We start from the raw sequence: 16,718 nt of genomic DNA, 5'->3' as shown, positions 1-16,718 counted from the left end.
AAAAAAAAACAATGAACAAAGGAACGGAACAAAAATGGCAAATGATTAGCTCAATTTATAATAAATGTTTAAAAATTCCTCCATTTGCTTCAACACTAAAATGATATCGTCGAAACATGGGCAGGTGCTCCATCGTGTTGGACCCACATTTGCCTTTTTGTGTCAAGTGGTACGTCTTCAAATTTTAAACTTTGTACACGTTGTCGATGAAATGGATGTAATAATTGTTCATGAAGAACATTCCATACATTCATGTTACTTGTTTATCTTCGCTTGACTTTTATTTATGGGGGCATATGAAAACTCTCATTTATGAGACATCTATTGAAACAGAAGCAGAATTGGTAGCCCGAATTACTGCTGCAGCATATCAGGTTCAGAATATTCCTGCAGTCTTCGAGCGTGTGAGACAATCAATGTTTCGACGATGGCTTTGTGTTGAAGCAAATGGAGGAATTTTTGAACATTTATTATAAATTGAGTTAATCATTTGCCATTTTTGTTCCGTTCTTTTGTTCATTGTTTTTTGAAGATTAAAATATATATGTGTAATTGAAATAAATTTAATTATTCCTTATATGTTTGCTTTTTGTTAAAATCATGAAATTCCTATTTTGTACCTTGTAGTATTAAAACGAAACGTCGTAGAGGAAAACATTATTAACAAAATATGTTTGTTTTTATGTCCCCTATTTACCCTCACAGTTTGTCGGTCTAATTTTTTCACGCCCTATATATATAATGCAATAGATTTCAAAAAGCTTGATTTTGAAATTATGCTGCTATTAATCTTGTTTTTAATTATCGCTAAAAATACATGTATGTAAATAAAAGCAGAAAAGTTTTACTGTGTCTCGTTTATGTATTTTAAGTATTCTTAGTTTCATATTGCAGCAGACGTTATCGACGTGTGTTTCTTATTTTGGTTGCGGGATACATAAATTTATCGTGCTTGATGTATCGCGTATCAAGGTTGCTCCGTTGGTCCAACCATCACAAAATTTTATGTCCTCTCTTGATCTTAAAGGTCATCGCGAATTACGTTGATATGATCTAATGCGTGCATAGATATTCTAACGACTACGCAGTCGAGCAATTTCAAAGTAAAATCCATTTGAGTTTGGCACCGACGAGATCTTAACTTGATTATTTTAATTATGCTAATGGATATTAATGAGAACAAACAAATGCACATAGACATGATTATGTCATGCTATTAGTTCTATTAATAAGCAATTAAATGTGCTTTAATTATAATTGCATGAGCAGTTTTTCGAAAATATAGCTTATTCACAAAATGTTATATATACTAAAACACCTCAAATTACTTCATAATAAAAATATTTACGCATTTATATTTATTTGCAGAAAATCAAGATCTGATTAATAATATCCAATAAGATTTGGAAATAGAAACTAAAATAGACAATGGAAGGAGAAACGGAAAACAATTCTCTTAATAAAGATTCCAAACCAACTACTTGGCCGTACATGAACGTCAGCTCGCTAACTATATCGTTTCTGACTAAACTGGCGGCGGCTGGTATCATCTGGGGATGGGGATACTTCAACTATAGCATAGCCTGGTTGATCGCGCCAATCGCGTTTTCCGTATGGAAAGCAGAACGGAAAAGAGACAACGAATTAAGAACAATTACAGCACAAGCCAGTGTGTTGGCTAAAGAAAAGGAATTGATCATCAGTCGAATGAATGAATTACCCTCATGGGTGTATTTTCCGGACTTTGATAGAGCCGAATGGCTAAACAGAGTATAAGTCTTTTTCATATTATATTCTAGAAATCATCTTCAAATAAAATATAGATATTAAACTATTTAACGGTTTCAGAGAAGAGAATCTCAATTGTCATAATTTTCTATCCCACACTTTCAGATCTTATATAAGGTATGGCCAAGTATGAATCAGTTTGTCCGTCAGCTGTGTAAGCAAAGTATAGAACCGTCGATTGTTGAAAAACTGACTGAATATAAAATCAAAGGCTTTCAATTTGACCGTCTAGTCCTGGGTCGCATTGTGAGTTTATTTAAATTCTTTTTAAAGTCATGCAGCATTTCTCTCTTTTATATTTCTATAATTTTTATAATTTTTATACTTTTTCTAAAATCTATAAAATAATCTTTTACAGCCACCAAAAATTTATGGGATCAAAGTATACGATAAAAATACCTCAAGAAATGAGATCATCTTAGATGCAGATATTATGTGTGTACTCTAACTTTTTACAAAATATATTAATATCTTTAAAAATCATCTATTCCAATCATTATTTTTTATAGGTATGCTGGTGACTGTGATATTACCTTTTTCGTTGGAAACATCAAAGGTGGTATTAAAGATTTTCAAGTAAGTATATTAAAAGTCAATATACAATTATGGAAATTTTCTGCAATTTTTAATAAAAATATAAAAAATTTCAGATACATGGTTTAGTGCGCGTTGTTATGAAACCTATGCTGCCCATGATGCCGTTAATCGGAGGTGTACAGATATTTTATTTAAATGTTCCTACTATTAACTTCAATTTAGTAGGAGTGGCTGATGTATTAGATCTACCTGGATTCAAGTATGCGTTTTTTTTTTTCATATAAAAAATTTCACTCTAAAACTGATATAACAAGCAATTAGTATTATTAATTGAACACAAAAATACTAAACAAAAGCATGTTTTTTTCAGTGAAATTTTAAGAAAGACAATCGTTGAACAGATATCAGCCATAGTTGTATTGCCAAACAAAATAATTATACCCTTAAGCGAAGAAATACCTATGGAGTCTCTAAAAATACCTGAACCCGAAGTAAGTTTTGCAGAAATATTTCATATATTGTATTCTTACTCTCTTTTTTGTAATTAACATTTTAATTTTTTTTATTTTAGGGTGTTCTAAGAATTCATGTTGTAGAAGCAAAGCATCTGATGAAAAAAGATATTGGAGTGCTAGGTAAGGGCAAGTCTGATCCGTATGCCGTCATAAATGTTGGTGCCCAGGAATTCAGAACAAAAATAATTGACAACACTGTTAATCCAAAATGGGACTACTGGTGTGAGGTATGTGCGATATTTCATAAATGCAAAAACAAATTTTTATCGTTTAATGCATGTGCTTTATTGTTATCTATCGATATATATTCTTTAAAAAATAATACAACACAAGGTCTTCCATGTATGTGGTAAGAAAAATATTTTAGCAATTTACAAAATAAACTTTTCTAAGAACTAGAACTTTTCTACAGTCTATAGTTCATCATGTTACTCCATTTAATTAATGATGATTTAATAAATGAGATATACCACTCTCTTGCATTTAACTTTCTCATAAAAATATGGATAAGTATATTTTATATAATATTTATAAATGTTTAATACATTGCTGATCTAGCGTTCTCTAAATAATCAACTCTTTGCTTTCTCACATATAATTTACATATACATATAAATTCTAATCAACCGCAAACACTTTTTTTCCGCGATTACATTTCCCATTTCCTATCACTCATAGTGGTTAATGTTGCCTTTTCCGGACTGTAATTAGAATACATTTTAATCTTTCTATGTTAATATAATTTAATTTCATAAGTTGGTATGTATGTGTGTATGTGATGTGCAATATATTATATGGGATTAGTGTGCCGTGACTTCAGCCATCGCGCAACAACTGACTGTACTGCTGTGGGACTATGATGACACAAAGGGCGATGAAAGTCTTGGAAGGTATAGTTATATATAACATTATATGGATTTTTTCTTATTTCATTATTCATTTCAGATTTCATATCATTACACAAGGACGAATATTCAAAATTAAATTTTATAATATATATATTCTATATATATCACAAAATTATTTCTCTTGTTGATCAATGCTTGTCATACAATTTTTATTATAATTTATATATAATTTATACGAAATTACTTATTAAATTCATTCGATTTATTTTATTGGTCTATGGGAAAAGCTTCTGTGGAAAAAAGCTTTTGTCGCATGATGTCATAATGCTGGTGTGTGATAATGTTTATGTTGTCAGTCTGAGTATTGTTGAGTGATTTATGGGTGCATGTGAGGGGTTTTTTCACTTTATATTATTAATTTTCTTTACTAACACTCTGTATTGGACACATGAAAAATAAAACTATCATGTTATGAAATAAATATTGCACAATCATTGTTCAGATTAAATTCTGTACATATCATGTTTATGAGATTCACAATACATATACTTGGCACATATTTAGTATTTACATAGCACAGCAATGTAAAGCACGAAAAGGAAAGTAATAAACAATACAATAAACAATGTACAATTGCCATAAGAAAACCTGTCACTTTTATGTTTGTTATACAATATAATATTGACACACAGGCTATGATCAGTTCATGCAATATGCAAGAAGCTGTGGTATCTCTTTGGGATTGGGATCCTAATGTCCCAGGGGTACAATATGATGATTTCCTTGGCAGGTAGTAATATTATGACTTGAATGAGGCAATGTTTGCGTATGCATCATTAATAAAAATGTATAGGCAGATTTGGATGTTATATTTTAAGCATGTGTCGTTTAGTCACGTGATATTTGTCTTTGTGGTATTATATGTATATGTTTATCTATGTAAATAGTAAAATAATCTTTTTTTATCTATCACGATTTTAAAAGATTTATTTCACTAATGCTGTAGATATTATAGCTTGTTAAACACGCGTTGCACGAAAATTTTCTATTTTATATACTTAATTTTTTTTTAATTCTTTTAAAATAAAATACATGTTTTTTTACAATTTCTCAGAGCTGTATTACTTTTTAACTTTCTTTAAAATTTTTTCTACAATATATTCCTAAATTTTTTAGTGTATCTATTAATAGTCTGTAGTGTAAATTTCATTTGTTATTAAATAATCATAATTAAATGAAACAATTTGCTGTTGTTTGAGATTTTTTCGTAACAAGAAATATCGTTAACGGTTAACGGTTTGGTCTTTTTTGTTAGTTAATTAATCAGAGTGATTAGGTGACTTTGTTTAACAAGAAAAGCAACTAAAATAGACTATGTGGTGACAGTTTATAGTGGAAGAGGGCTTGGGAGCTTACAACACGGTGGTTGCCCAGCTCTTTGACAAAGACAACGCTGGTCAAGATGATCCACTTGGCAGGTATTCCTGAATGTAGCAAATATATCAATCTCAGACCAGATTAATAATGCATTTTGAGAGACTTGTACAGAATGTAAATTATGCGAATACTCTGCCATTGACTATTAGATTATGCTTGAAAGACTGCATTTTTTTAATTATATGAGTTACCTCTGAAACACTGCAGCGCATTTAAAAGTATTTCAAACGTAAGCATTAATCACATATCTGTGATATGCATGTCGTTTACTCAGAGCATACAAAAATGATGTATGAAAAATATTATAGAATAGTCGTGCCAATTGCAATTCGGAATTAAAAATAATTCTGAATTCATGTCACCACATTACTCTCGTTACTTATTAAGCAAATATTGAGAAGTCTATTTTATTTATGCAATGAAATAATGCTATGGAATGTTGCATGCAGTTTTTTAAACGTATATAACATACAATAATATCTTTGTATCATTATTCGACAAAATCAGAAATACAGTAGAAATAATATGCTGCATGAAAGCTTCCTAAATGCAAATTGTATCATAGATTTTGCATTCAAATCACGGAGGTTTCTTTTATAAATTTAATAGTCATGCTGCTATCATCACGTCATATTGCAAAAAGCACACATCTAAACTTCACCGAAATAATTATTTACTCTTGAAAATTAATGGACATTTGTTATGTGTAATTTAAGAGTTTTGAAAACATCCATTTCTATTTTGTATTGCGACAGGGCCACTATCGAAGTTAATCGAATAAAGAAAAAGGGCACGATTGATACGGTGAGTATGAAATATATATTATATAGAATCGGAACAATATAGTATAATCGGACAGGAAAGTGATTTCTTATACAAAAATTAGTTGGAAACGCAAAATAAATTTTTTTTATTCGAGGCTTTATTGTTGAATACAATTTCTGTTTTAATCAAATAAATAAAATTGAACTATTTGTCTCATTTTCTTTACTGTTAATTCTGAAGTTGTGTAGATGTTATGTAAGTATGATAACGTTTACAGTGCCTTTCTATAAACCATATTTTCATTCAGTGCACACATTCCCCTGATTTCAGATAAACAAGTTTATTCTGCACTTTTGGCTTATTTGTTTTTGTACAAGGAATCATCCTCTTGTCCAGTTGTACTAAGTTTGTTTTCTTGTAAAAAAAAGTCTCTTTTTCTTATTACTAATTATTAATTGATCTTATTTTGTAGTGGGTCTCTTTGGAGCAAGCAAAGCACGGCATGGTTCATTTGCGATTAACGTGGCTACAATTTTCAAAAGAACCTGCCGATTTAAGAGCTGTAAGTATAACAAAAAACGTTCGTATTCATACACTTGAATATACAACCTTTAATTGATAACTTTTGATCAGGCTTTAGTGGAAACTCAGGAACTTAGAGTCACATCAATGAGTACAGCCCTTCTCACAGTTTATATCGATTCTGCTAAAAATTTACCGGTACGTACATCATGATACGTAAAGAAAAGAGCGAGAGTTATCTAATAAAATTTGTTAAAATCATTATACTCGTAGTGTATTCGAGGAAATAAACAACCTGACGTTTACTTGGAAGCAAGTGTCGGTGGAAAAACCGAAAGAACAGCCACTGTACCACGTTCTTGCGATCCTGTATGGGAACGAGGGTTCACCTTTTTAGTTAGCAACCCTGAAACTGGAGTTTTACACATAAAGGTTTTCTGCAAATTTTTTCGTTCAAATAATATGAGATATCAGATTTATTGTTATTTAACAAATAATCGCATGTTTCCTTCTTAGATTATAGACGAGAAAACTGCCATGACAGTTGGGGAAATGAGCTATAATCTTTCCCTACTTTTGGAGAAGAGTAATCTTGAGGTGATGCAACAGCCGTATGATTTACAAAAGGCCGAAGTGGACAGCAAGCTTGTATTATCAATGACATTAAATGTAACAGGAAATTTTACACGCGCACAATGTAATGGAAATAGATATGCCAGTGGGTAAAACAATCTGATTTTACAGATCTTGAAATATGAGCAGCCTGAACCTACTTCCGAGGAAGACGAAGATGATCATGACATCAATGAATTGAATAGACGAATCGAACGTCAAGAATCCACCACTAGTAATGTACTCTCTTCTAGTGGTAAGTGGAATTGTGTCAAATGTTACGTTTTTCGATCGAGCAAAGTATTTTGAAAATGCTTTTCTAAAAATGATCGTAACAGAATATCATATACAAAAAAAAAGATGTATTAACTGACAGCAGTCTAATCGAAAATAATTTTGTTAATTTAATGACAGTATTAATAAAATTACGTCATGTTCTTGTTTTAATAAAATGATATTGTTTTCGTTAATACTGTCATTAAATAAATAGGCTTATTTTCAATTATAAATTACTGTTGGCTAATACTGCTAATATATAATTTTTTTCGTGTACAGAAATTGAGATATACTATTTTCTTATAGTACCACCGAGCCCTCTTAAAAAACAGCCTTCTAAAGAATCGGTCAACAGTCAACCTCGTAGCACTGGATCCGCCGCGGCACTTTTGCCTGAGGAACCAGCAGCGGTGGAAGAAGAATTAATACTCAGCAACAGCGCTGCGTCCTCTTTTACCGGAAGCCCTCAGCTTATCCATAGAAATCCGAGTATCATGTCTTCTTCGGGCGAATCGAAATTAGGAAGAATACAATTGACTATACGATACAGCACGCAGAGACAGAAACTCAGTATTTTCGTACACAGAGTTGCGTAAGTTAATCTCAATTAACCAAATACATCTCGTATTCATTACAATTGACTTGATGTTGATGTCATCTACTATATATGTTATATTGCAGTAATCTGCCGCTTCCCCAAAATGATCCGCACAATATACCGGATCCGTATGTAAAACTATATATTTTGCCGGACAAACATAAGGAAACAAAGCGCAAAACCGCTGTGATCAAGGATAACTGTAATCCCCAATTCGACGAGCAATTCGAATATGTAGTTTCGCAAGGAGACTTAAATACACGCGTATTAGAAGTGTCTGTATGCACACAAAAGGGTTGGCTCTCGACCGGAAGTAACGTGATGGGACAGGTTCACTTGAAATTGAGCGAAATCAACATTTCGAAGACTGTAACCAGCTGGTACGATTTACAACCGGAAATCAAAGACTAGAAGAAGAGAAAAAGTAAGTGGGGATTCGAGCGTTTGTGCGTCTGTTTGACGAAACAACCGCTTAAATTCCCACTTAATAATTTTTACAAACGATGAAAGTCTCAAATGTTATAATTACCTCTATATTCCGTTGACCATTATTGTTAAATTGATAATTTATTAAGGTAAGTTAATACGTGGTGCTATGCGAGATGCAAGACGTCTTGCGAGAAACGATAAAAGATATTTAAAGAGATTCGTACTTACGCCTAATGGCATGAAATGATCTGATATATAATTTTGCCGCAACTATAAAGCAGGGGCGGATTGGCTTGGTAGCTGATTTAGTAATTTCAAATTTCTGATATATATTCTATTATAAAATATTTTAATACGCGATATACATGCGCGAAAAATCAGATTTCAATAAAGGTTTCATGTGTTGTTATTTTGTTTTTTAAAATGTGCCTAAAATAGTTAAACGCTGGCCGTTTAATTGAAGAATCCATTTTGTATATAATGCGTATTATATTTGTAAATCTCAGTAATGAATGAGATAACTTACGAGAATACAAGCTATTAAATACGTACGTAAAGGAATTGAAAATTTCTCGTTCCAATGCTGATCCGCACTTGATATATAATATATTTTGTATTTTATGTTTATATGATTAAGTTGCGGCACAAAATGCACAACTATGTGCAGACACTATTACTGAATGATCTGAATAATATAACACATATATATGACACGTGATTAATTTATATGCTTATGAAAATTAGTTTCGTAAGTTAAGGTTTTTCGATATTGTGTTTTTTTCTTCACTATGTTCCAATACTGTTTGGTTACTAATAAAGTTGATTAATGCATTTACCAATTGCATAAGCAATTAAATGGATAATTATACTAATATTTAAATAATTCATATTTTATAAGATACACATTGGTATACATCAGTATAATTTTAATATGGCACTCTTGAAAATCAAATTGTTATATACGCGCTTTATATTTGTATTGGAGGTTTTGCTACATTATACAGTCATGACCATAAATATAAAGCATCCCCACAAATTGATATAAACATTCAATGTATATTTAACAAACAAATTTAAAAATAGTTTTGCTAAAAAACCAAATTTATTTTTATAACAATTTTAATATTTTGTTAGTTTTCCTTTGACTTTTATTACTGCTTTTTCTCAGAAATGTAATAAATTGAAGATGCTTTATATTTATATTCAAGGCTGTACATACACATATATATATATACATATAAATATATCCATGTATCTATATTTTGTGACGGACGACTTCGTCAATAGTGTCACAAATTGTTGAGAACAATAAATATTATGTGAATTGTCAATGATCGTTACTTTGTAGCTATATTGATATAACAATTAAATTCCGATTTGTATTATATAGCTAATTTTTAAAACAATGCTTCTACGTATCTGTTACCGTAATATTTATCGAAAATATTAGTTTAGAGTTATATGAATTAATTTGTTGCAACTGAAGTCTCTACATCGATAATTAGATAAGAAGCTATCTCTTCTGCAAAAATAGTCGTGCATTTTTCCCCGTGTATTACCGTATAGATTCAACGATCACCAAGGAAACTTAATGATATAACATGAACATGGTATTCGTTCCTTATCAGTAACATTCTCACGGTACGAAGTTTTTATATCAATCGTGTATTCTCTTTGCGCCATTTGTAACGAATTTATAATTCAAGCAATAATTTAACTGTGAATTGATAGAATTTTTATCAGTATGCAACGGACATCGATGTTACCTTGTCTCCCAGGATTTAGCGTCGACAAAAACGTGAGTGATTTTATATTCATGACATAATTGTGACGGTATCGGCAAGATTTCACGTTATTACGAACATTATTATATACGTTAAAAAGCATGTAATAAAATATAGCTCACGTCAATGTAAAATATAGGCGCAATATGAAATATTAGTGCGCAAAAAGAGAAAGATTTACATCGTAAATATGTCTGGCAGCTTGGTAGAACGAGATTTCACAAAAGCCAACTCTTCGACAAGATACACGATGGAGTTTATTATTTATCTGAGAAAGCGGATACGAAGGCATATAGCCGTTATTCGTCCATTTATCCTCGAGGGGAGGAGCCAGAAATGCCGTCGTGGCTTACATATGATGGCCAAGTATGATTGACAGTAAATGAGCTTGAAGCTCATGAAATTTTATATACTTTTTAAGAACTTCCTTTAATATTTTATATAGTAATTATAGTAAAACGTTGTACGGATAAATAAAATAAAATTCTATACAGTACTTTTTAAGAAATTTCTTTAACATAATATTCTAGATAATAATTGTAAAATGTATGAATAAATAAAATTAAGAAAATTTTTTCTCAAACTATAAGTTGACTATAATTAATGTTAATTAATGCTAATTATTTTAATCGCACTTTTTAGAGACTCATGTTCAAAGCATTTTTCCAAGAGACTGTACAAGAGAAGTGGAAAACCGCTTTCCACATTCGCGTGGTGAACATTAGCTTTTTCCTAGAGGATGGAACAATGAAAATCGTAGAGCCGTCTGTGGACAATAGTGGTCTTGAGCAAGGTTCAACGGTGCATTTCATTTTTGTAATTCATTTAGTGGCAGGACATTTTATTTTTGCATCTTATTATGCTTTTACCTTATAGAAGAAAAATCGAAGCAGGAATAGGCATTTTTAATTATTATCAATGTAAAGATACATGATATGTACTGTAATTATATTAATTTTCGATATGAAGGTATCTTGGTCAGACGTCAAAGGATACCGATTCCCGATGCAGTAAAGTACAGATATTATGATATACTCGATTTAAATGTCGGCAAGGAACCCGAGATATATGGGCGAGTATATAAAATTGTAGATTGTGACAAATTCACGAGGCAATTCCTTAACCGTATGGGAATACCAGTGCCCGATCCAATAGATATACCGCAGGATTCGTATAATGAAATTCGAAAAGCTGTAAGTACAGAATAACGCAAATAAAACTTACGTCAATGAAATCATGCCTAATAACGTTTTCATGGCAAACACTTAACATTTGATTATATAAAATTTATATTATGACGCGATTAATATCGCAGGAAGTATTTCCAAAAAAGCCCAATCGTATGATGGATACTCTCGGGAATTTTTTAAAGTACGATAAGCAGGTGCTCCGATTTTATGGATACTGGGACGATACTAAGAGTCCTCACGGTATTATCCATGATCTCGAACTGCATTATTATCTTTCTGATAATACAATGGAAATCAAGGAGAATGTACCGCCGAACGCCGGTCGAGATTCTGGTCTAATGTTTGTTAAAAGAATGAAGATACCGAAGGTATGATATTTATATTAATTTCTACCAATGTAGATTAACTTTAATCTCAATTTAATTTACTCTTTATCTTTTTCTAATTCTTAGAAGTAGAATTTACTACTTATTTTTTATCCTTTTCTCGGTCTAAGAGTTAGAAAAAAAGTAAAGAGAAGAGAGTAAGTTAAACTAAGATTAATCTGTATTGATAGAAATGGATCCTAAATAGAGACGATTTTTCACAGATTTCATCGAAGATCGTTAATTTGCTATGTTAAATTTTGCTGTTATGTTAAATAATATATTATCATAACATTACATCATTGTTCCAATAATTATCTCATTTTCTACATATATTTCAAAATTGTCTTTCCAGTTTTATAAGGGCTTGCAACCAATTGGCACGGAAAATCGTTTCACAGTTCTGAATGTATTAGGCGAGAATGCAAGACAAAGCTATTATATGGTGGATTCTCTTGACACTGGCAAGATCTCCGCCGATTATTACAAAGACAATGAGTTGAGCATCGGTGCGGAGATTAATGTTTTCGGAAGAAGAATTATCATCACAAACATGGATGCTTTTACCAAAGAATATTATCGGTAAAACGCAGAATTTTTTTATATTATTATCAGAGCTTGACTCTTCATATTTCTTTAATAATCTTTAGAAAGAAGTATGGCTTGGACGACTTCACCCCTCTGATAAGGCCTCGAAAAGCCGACGAAACATATCAGAAGATCGAGAGGTATATACCACCCTATAATGGTTTCGGATCTTACGAGGATTCTCTCGGAAACTGTTTTACGGTAATGCCGAAACCGCCCAAATCAGACTTCATCAAGTTTCTGTGTCACGACAAGTGAGTCGTAAGCAACATGCTTCAAAACTAATTTCTTTTCTGTTTGATCCTATTTCTTGTTATCATTTCAGACAGGGCTTTAATAGTCACGTCTTCAGATTCCGAGCGAAAATGATATCAAAAATCCCAAAACATGAAGAAAGACAATTCATTATAAGAGTATTCCTCATGGACGATACGATATCTATTTTCGAATTGGCGAAACGAAACTCAGGTATACCCATAATATAAGAAATTTGAAAAAAATTACATTAACAAAAGATTAAGATGATTGCTTTTGCCTACAAATCGATTGCCTACAGTATCTTTTTCCTACATCACTTTTGCCTACAGTTCGATTGCCTACGTGTATTATTGCCTACAGCTCGATTGCCTACATGCGCTTTTGCACACAAATAAAAATTTTAGAAACGGATTTACTTTTGCCTACATGTACTATTGCCTATAGCTCGATTGTCTACAACTCGATTGCCTTCAACTCGATTGCCTACATGCGCTTTTGCGCACAAATATAAAATTAAAGTTAAGTAAGAAAATAATTTATATTTTTAGGAAATCTCATGTGAACAGTGGGATGTCAGCGTAGACAGTGTCCGCTTGGAATATTTTTCCAAAAAAATGTAACTCTAACCAAACCATTTGTTGGTGTGAGGTAGCCCTCATTTCGCGTGGAAGGTTGTGAGCTGTAGGCAATAATGTATGTAGGCAATCGAGCTGTAGGCAATAGTACATGTAAGCAAAAGTAACTCCGTTTCTAAAATTTTTATTTGTGCGCAAAAGCGCATATAGGCAATTGATTTGTAGGCAAACGGGATCCCCCCCCTCCCCCCCAAAAGATTTATTCCAAATATATCTAACATTAAAAAATGTGATTTATTAATTTTTTTATAAGTGATTATGGGCTGCTATAATAGTAGTAGTAAATGTATCGCATAAATATTGCATATTAAATAAATTGAAGTATATATAGTGAATAAATTGAAATAGAAACAAAATATTAGAATAACATTAAAATGTAGCAAAATTAAATCAGGCTTTCAGAGATCCTTATTCCAAAAACGGATGCCAATAATGTTACCCGGTCAAGATATTTTCACAAGCAAGAAACCGGAATACTACAAATCACACGATTTTTATATAGGAACACGGTTAAACCTGTACGACTTTCATTTTGAAATTACGTCTGCAGATGTTTATGCCCTCCGTTATATGGAGTTACATTGCGACAAGGTGCGTTTCTATATTTTATCCGATAAACAAATTATAGCCATTTCATAAAAAAGTTCTGTCCAAATAATGCAATAAAATTACGATCCTCCAAGCTTGACTTACTTATGTATGCGATACTAAGGAAGGAATAAACTTTCTTCGCAGTTTCCCAAAGCGAACAAGAAATTGATAATGGAGAAACTTCGAGAGAGTTTACACCCCGTTTACAAAGAGTTTATTCAACTGTACGCCCCGCCTAAAGAGACCAAAGATGATACTCGAAGTTTAGAATATGAAAAGCTCAAGTGGGTGTGAAATATTTATATCCTTCCTTCCGCGTCATCTTCGTGTTTATTATGATTAAAATTATATTTGCAGGGAGGCATTGCGCCGCTATATGGGGGACAAGATAACGGAACACGAAATGATCACAATTGCTCGACATTATTCGTCTCACGAGAAAATAGAATACCGATCGAGAGAGTATGTAAGGTATGTGAATCTCTTAATCTGAAACCATGCGCCTACAATGCTAGAAATCGCTCCGATATCTCAGAGAAAAAATTATAAATCATATTTGAATAATATTTGGTCAATTGATCAATGCAATTACCAATAATCAATTTTTTCTCCGTTTAAGATCTTGGAGTAATTTCTAGCATTGTGGACATGAGAAAAGAGATTATTATTATTATTATTATCATGGAACAGTGGAAAAGATATTAGGATATCGATAGAAATTAAGGATTAAAAAAAATATAAGGCTTTTTCTTATATAAATCCTTGACTTATGTTTCCTATAAAATTTCTTTGATCTAAGGCTAATTCTACAATGTGCTTTTTGTTTCCTGTTTCTTGCTGTTTGTCTCTTGCCTTTTTGATCAAGAAGGCAAGAGACAAACAGCAAAAAAACAGAAAATAAAAAGCACATTATAGAATTAGCCTAAGACTTTAGAAAATATAAGTCAAGACTTATTATTTCTCTGAATTGTAAACAGTATACATAAAAAACACGAAGGGTTATATAAGGAATTCTTATAACTTTTATTTCCATCGATAATCCTTATATATTTTCCACTGTTAGGACATTAATGATTTCTATGTTATAAGTAATTAAAAATTAGGAAGAAGCACGATTAAGAAAGTGTTAGTAATCAATAGTTAGTGTAATAATTAATGAAATTGATGATTATTTTTAGATGTTTGCTGCACATGGAATTATACCGATTTCTGTGGCACGATCTTGATCGCTTGGAGGAGGATCTACATCATTGGGACGAAAATAGAACTGGATTTCTACCTCGGGAATCTCTGTACACAATTCTGCGCGGTTGCAGGATTCCCGTCGATGTGGAATTGTTGAATTCCATGCTGGATCAGTAAGTTCGGACAAAATTTACGACTTAACCGATCAAAGGCATTTCACCTGATATCGATTATAACTTATTATGATTCCTGTAAGCTTGCGCAAAGCTGAAGACGGTACAATTGACTACAACGACCTGTTGCGGTTTATGAATGTGAAAATCGATCCCCTGCCACCCACTGCACCCGTGAACGTGAAAGTATGTTGATTCATTGTTATATTTCTACGTGGAAAAAGAAACAATGTTGAATTAACAGCATTAGTCTAATTGAAATAATAAATGTTATTAAATTAATTACATTATTAATAAAACAAATATTTGATTAAAACCAAAACATGATGTATTCGTTTTATTAATATTAAATCAAAAGAATTATTTTCAATTAGACTTATGCTGTTAATTCATTATTTTTTACATATATTCTTTTATTATATTATTTATGATATATTATATTATATTTTTATCATATTTTTATATTATATAATATTTTTATATTGAAAATAATCTTGTTCTCTCTGATATTTTATTATATTTTCTGGTATTTTTGAAGATTGTATTTGTGCTAGTTAAGCTTTATTTTATTTTTTAATGGAAAAACTTGGGTAAAAAAGAAAAATTTAAATATGAGAGAAGAGATAAATCTCCTGAGGCACAACTATATTCGTTATTTGCAGACGGCACTTTGGTGGGCATCGGAGAGAGAGCCGGACTGCGGTGCGGGGATAAATTGGTACGAGTTTATTAAGGATTTAGACATAAAGACGGAAGAGAACGTGATAGAGAATAACAGCAATGCGGAAACAAAACTCGCATTGACACACTGATCATTTTTGCAATCAAAATCGTCGCGCGGAAATATTTTCCAATCCCGACAACAATAATAATACAGCAATCTCTTCAAATTTATAATACATATGTATTCCTATATTATTAGTATTTCTATCAGTATTCATAATTCAATTTTGCTATCAATATTAGACGATGTAAAGACGCAATAAAAATTATTTCTGCACTCGTAAGTCAGTGGAGTGCCGTAAAATCTCGAAATGGCGGCTGTCGCCATTACGTGCATTTCTAAAGTTTATATATTCCAATATTGCAAAAAATGTACAACTGCGCACTGCAACTAATAATCAAGATGGGCGTTATACATACCTGACCATGTTGCAATCTCGATGAAGTTCCTCGGCAAGAGAACGATGACGTGAAGCAAAGAGGGCTGTATGATGTGGCGCCAAATGATTTTCGTAACCTCGGGGAGCTCGGACGAGGCTCAGAGCAACGATGGATCGTCTGCGTCGCGATGTGTACCTCGCAGAACACTTTTCAACGATCCGTCAAGGTCGGAGCCGTCTCTCGATCGCGAAAAACGCGAAGCAATTTGAACCCGTGCAATCAACACGACGCGTCTCTCAGCAACTGACCGGCGACCGCGATTTCAAAATTTCGAAACGGCGCGATCGCGTCTGCCCCTTCGAAATACTTCGAATTGCACTTCGCGCACTCGGCAGTCACGAGCGATTGCACTTTTTCGCGGGAAGAAATCCTAGTGTTCCTAAGCTATGTTCCTCTCTCGCTGCTTCCTCTCCGAGGAAGTTTTGGAATGTAGCCCTAGTAGCAATTTATTTATGGTC

The 16,718-nt window shown here is 32.3% G+C and overlaps 2 protein-coding genes across 5 annotated transcripts in view; both read left to right on the top strand.

The window, feature by feature from the left end:
• Esyt2 (extended synaptotagmin-like protein 2) overlaps positions 1-8,518 on the top strand; it is an 11,281-nt gene extending 2,763 nt beyond the window's left edge. The window contains exons 2-17 of one of the 4 annotated variants that reach the window (XM_018509067.1): positions 1,369-1,770; positions 1,894-2,034; positions 2,147-2,223; positions 2,298-2,364; positions 2,439-2,584; positions 2,696-2,816; positions 2,897-3,067; positions 5,075-5,166; positions 5,881-5,929; positions 6,363-6,452; positions 6,524-6,610; positions 6,686-6,844; positions 6,929-7,081; positions 7,157-7,280; positions 7,607-7,892; positions 7,982-8,518. In XM_018509067.1, coding sequence (XP_018364569.1) covers positions 1,429-1,770; positions 1,894-2,034; positions 2,147-2,223; positions 2,298-2,364; positions 2,439-2,584; positions 2,696-2,816; positions 2,897-3,067; positions 5,075-5,166; positions 5,881-5,929; positions 6,363-6,452; positions 6,524-6,610; positions 6,686-6,844; positions 6,929-7,081; positions 7,157-7,280; positions 7,607-7,892; positions 7,982-8,309 — 2,433 coding nt within the window. In that variant the 5' untranslated portion in view covers positions 1,369-1,428 and the 3' untranslated portion in view covers positions 8,310-8,518. Of the gene's footprint in view, positions 1-1,368; positions 1,771-1,893; positions 2,035-2,146; positions 2,224-2,297; positions 2,365-2,438; positions 2,585-2,695; positions 2,817-2,896; positions 3,068-3,644; positions 3,731-4,380; positions 4,479-5,074; positions 5,167-5,880; positions 5,930-6,362; positions 6,453-6,523; positions 6,611-6,685; positions 6,845-6,928; positions 7,082-7,156; positions 7,281-7,606; positions 7,893-7,981 lie in introns of all 4 variants that reach the window. The other 3 variants (XM_018509066.1, XM_018509068.1, XM_018509069.1) reach the window with 3 other exon arrangements.
• Positions 8,519-9,723: 1,205 nt separating this feature from the next.
• LOC108762161 (EF-hand domain-containing family member C2) lies at positions 9,724-16,089 on the top strand. Its single transcript, XM_018509023.1, has 14 exons — positions 9,724-10,125; positions 10,313-10,477; positions 10,754-10,904; positions 11,081-11,304; positions 11,427-11,669; positions 12,022-12,248; positions 12,317-12,508; positions 12,580-12,722; positions 13,542-13,738; positions 13,883-14,022; positions 14,096-14,209; positions 14,917-15,096; positions 15,180-15,282; positions 15,759-16,089. Exons 1-14 carry the CDS (start codon positions 10,072-10,074, stop codon positions 15,906-15,908), a joined length of 2,283 nt encoding a protein of 760 aa, XP_018364525.1. The 5' UTR covers positions 9,724-10,071; the 3' UTR covers positions 15,909-16,089.
• Positions 16,090-16,718: the final 629 nt, after the last annotated feature.

This window comes from Trachymyrmex cornetzi, unplaced genomic scaffold (genome assembly GCF_001594075.2).
Source record: "Trachymyrmex cornetzi isolate Tcor2-1 unplaced genomic scaffold, Tcor1.1 scaffold279, whole genome shotgun sequence".
Classification (NCBI taxonomy): domain Eukaryota; kingdom Metazoa; phylum Arthropoda; class Insecta; order Hymenoptera; family Formicidae; genus Trachymyrmex; species Trachymyrmex cornetzi.
This window is presented reverse-complemented; position numbering and strand designations above follow the sequence as displayed.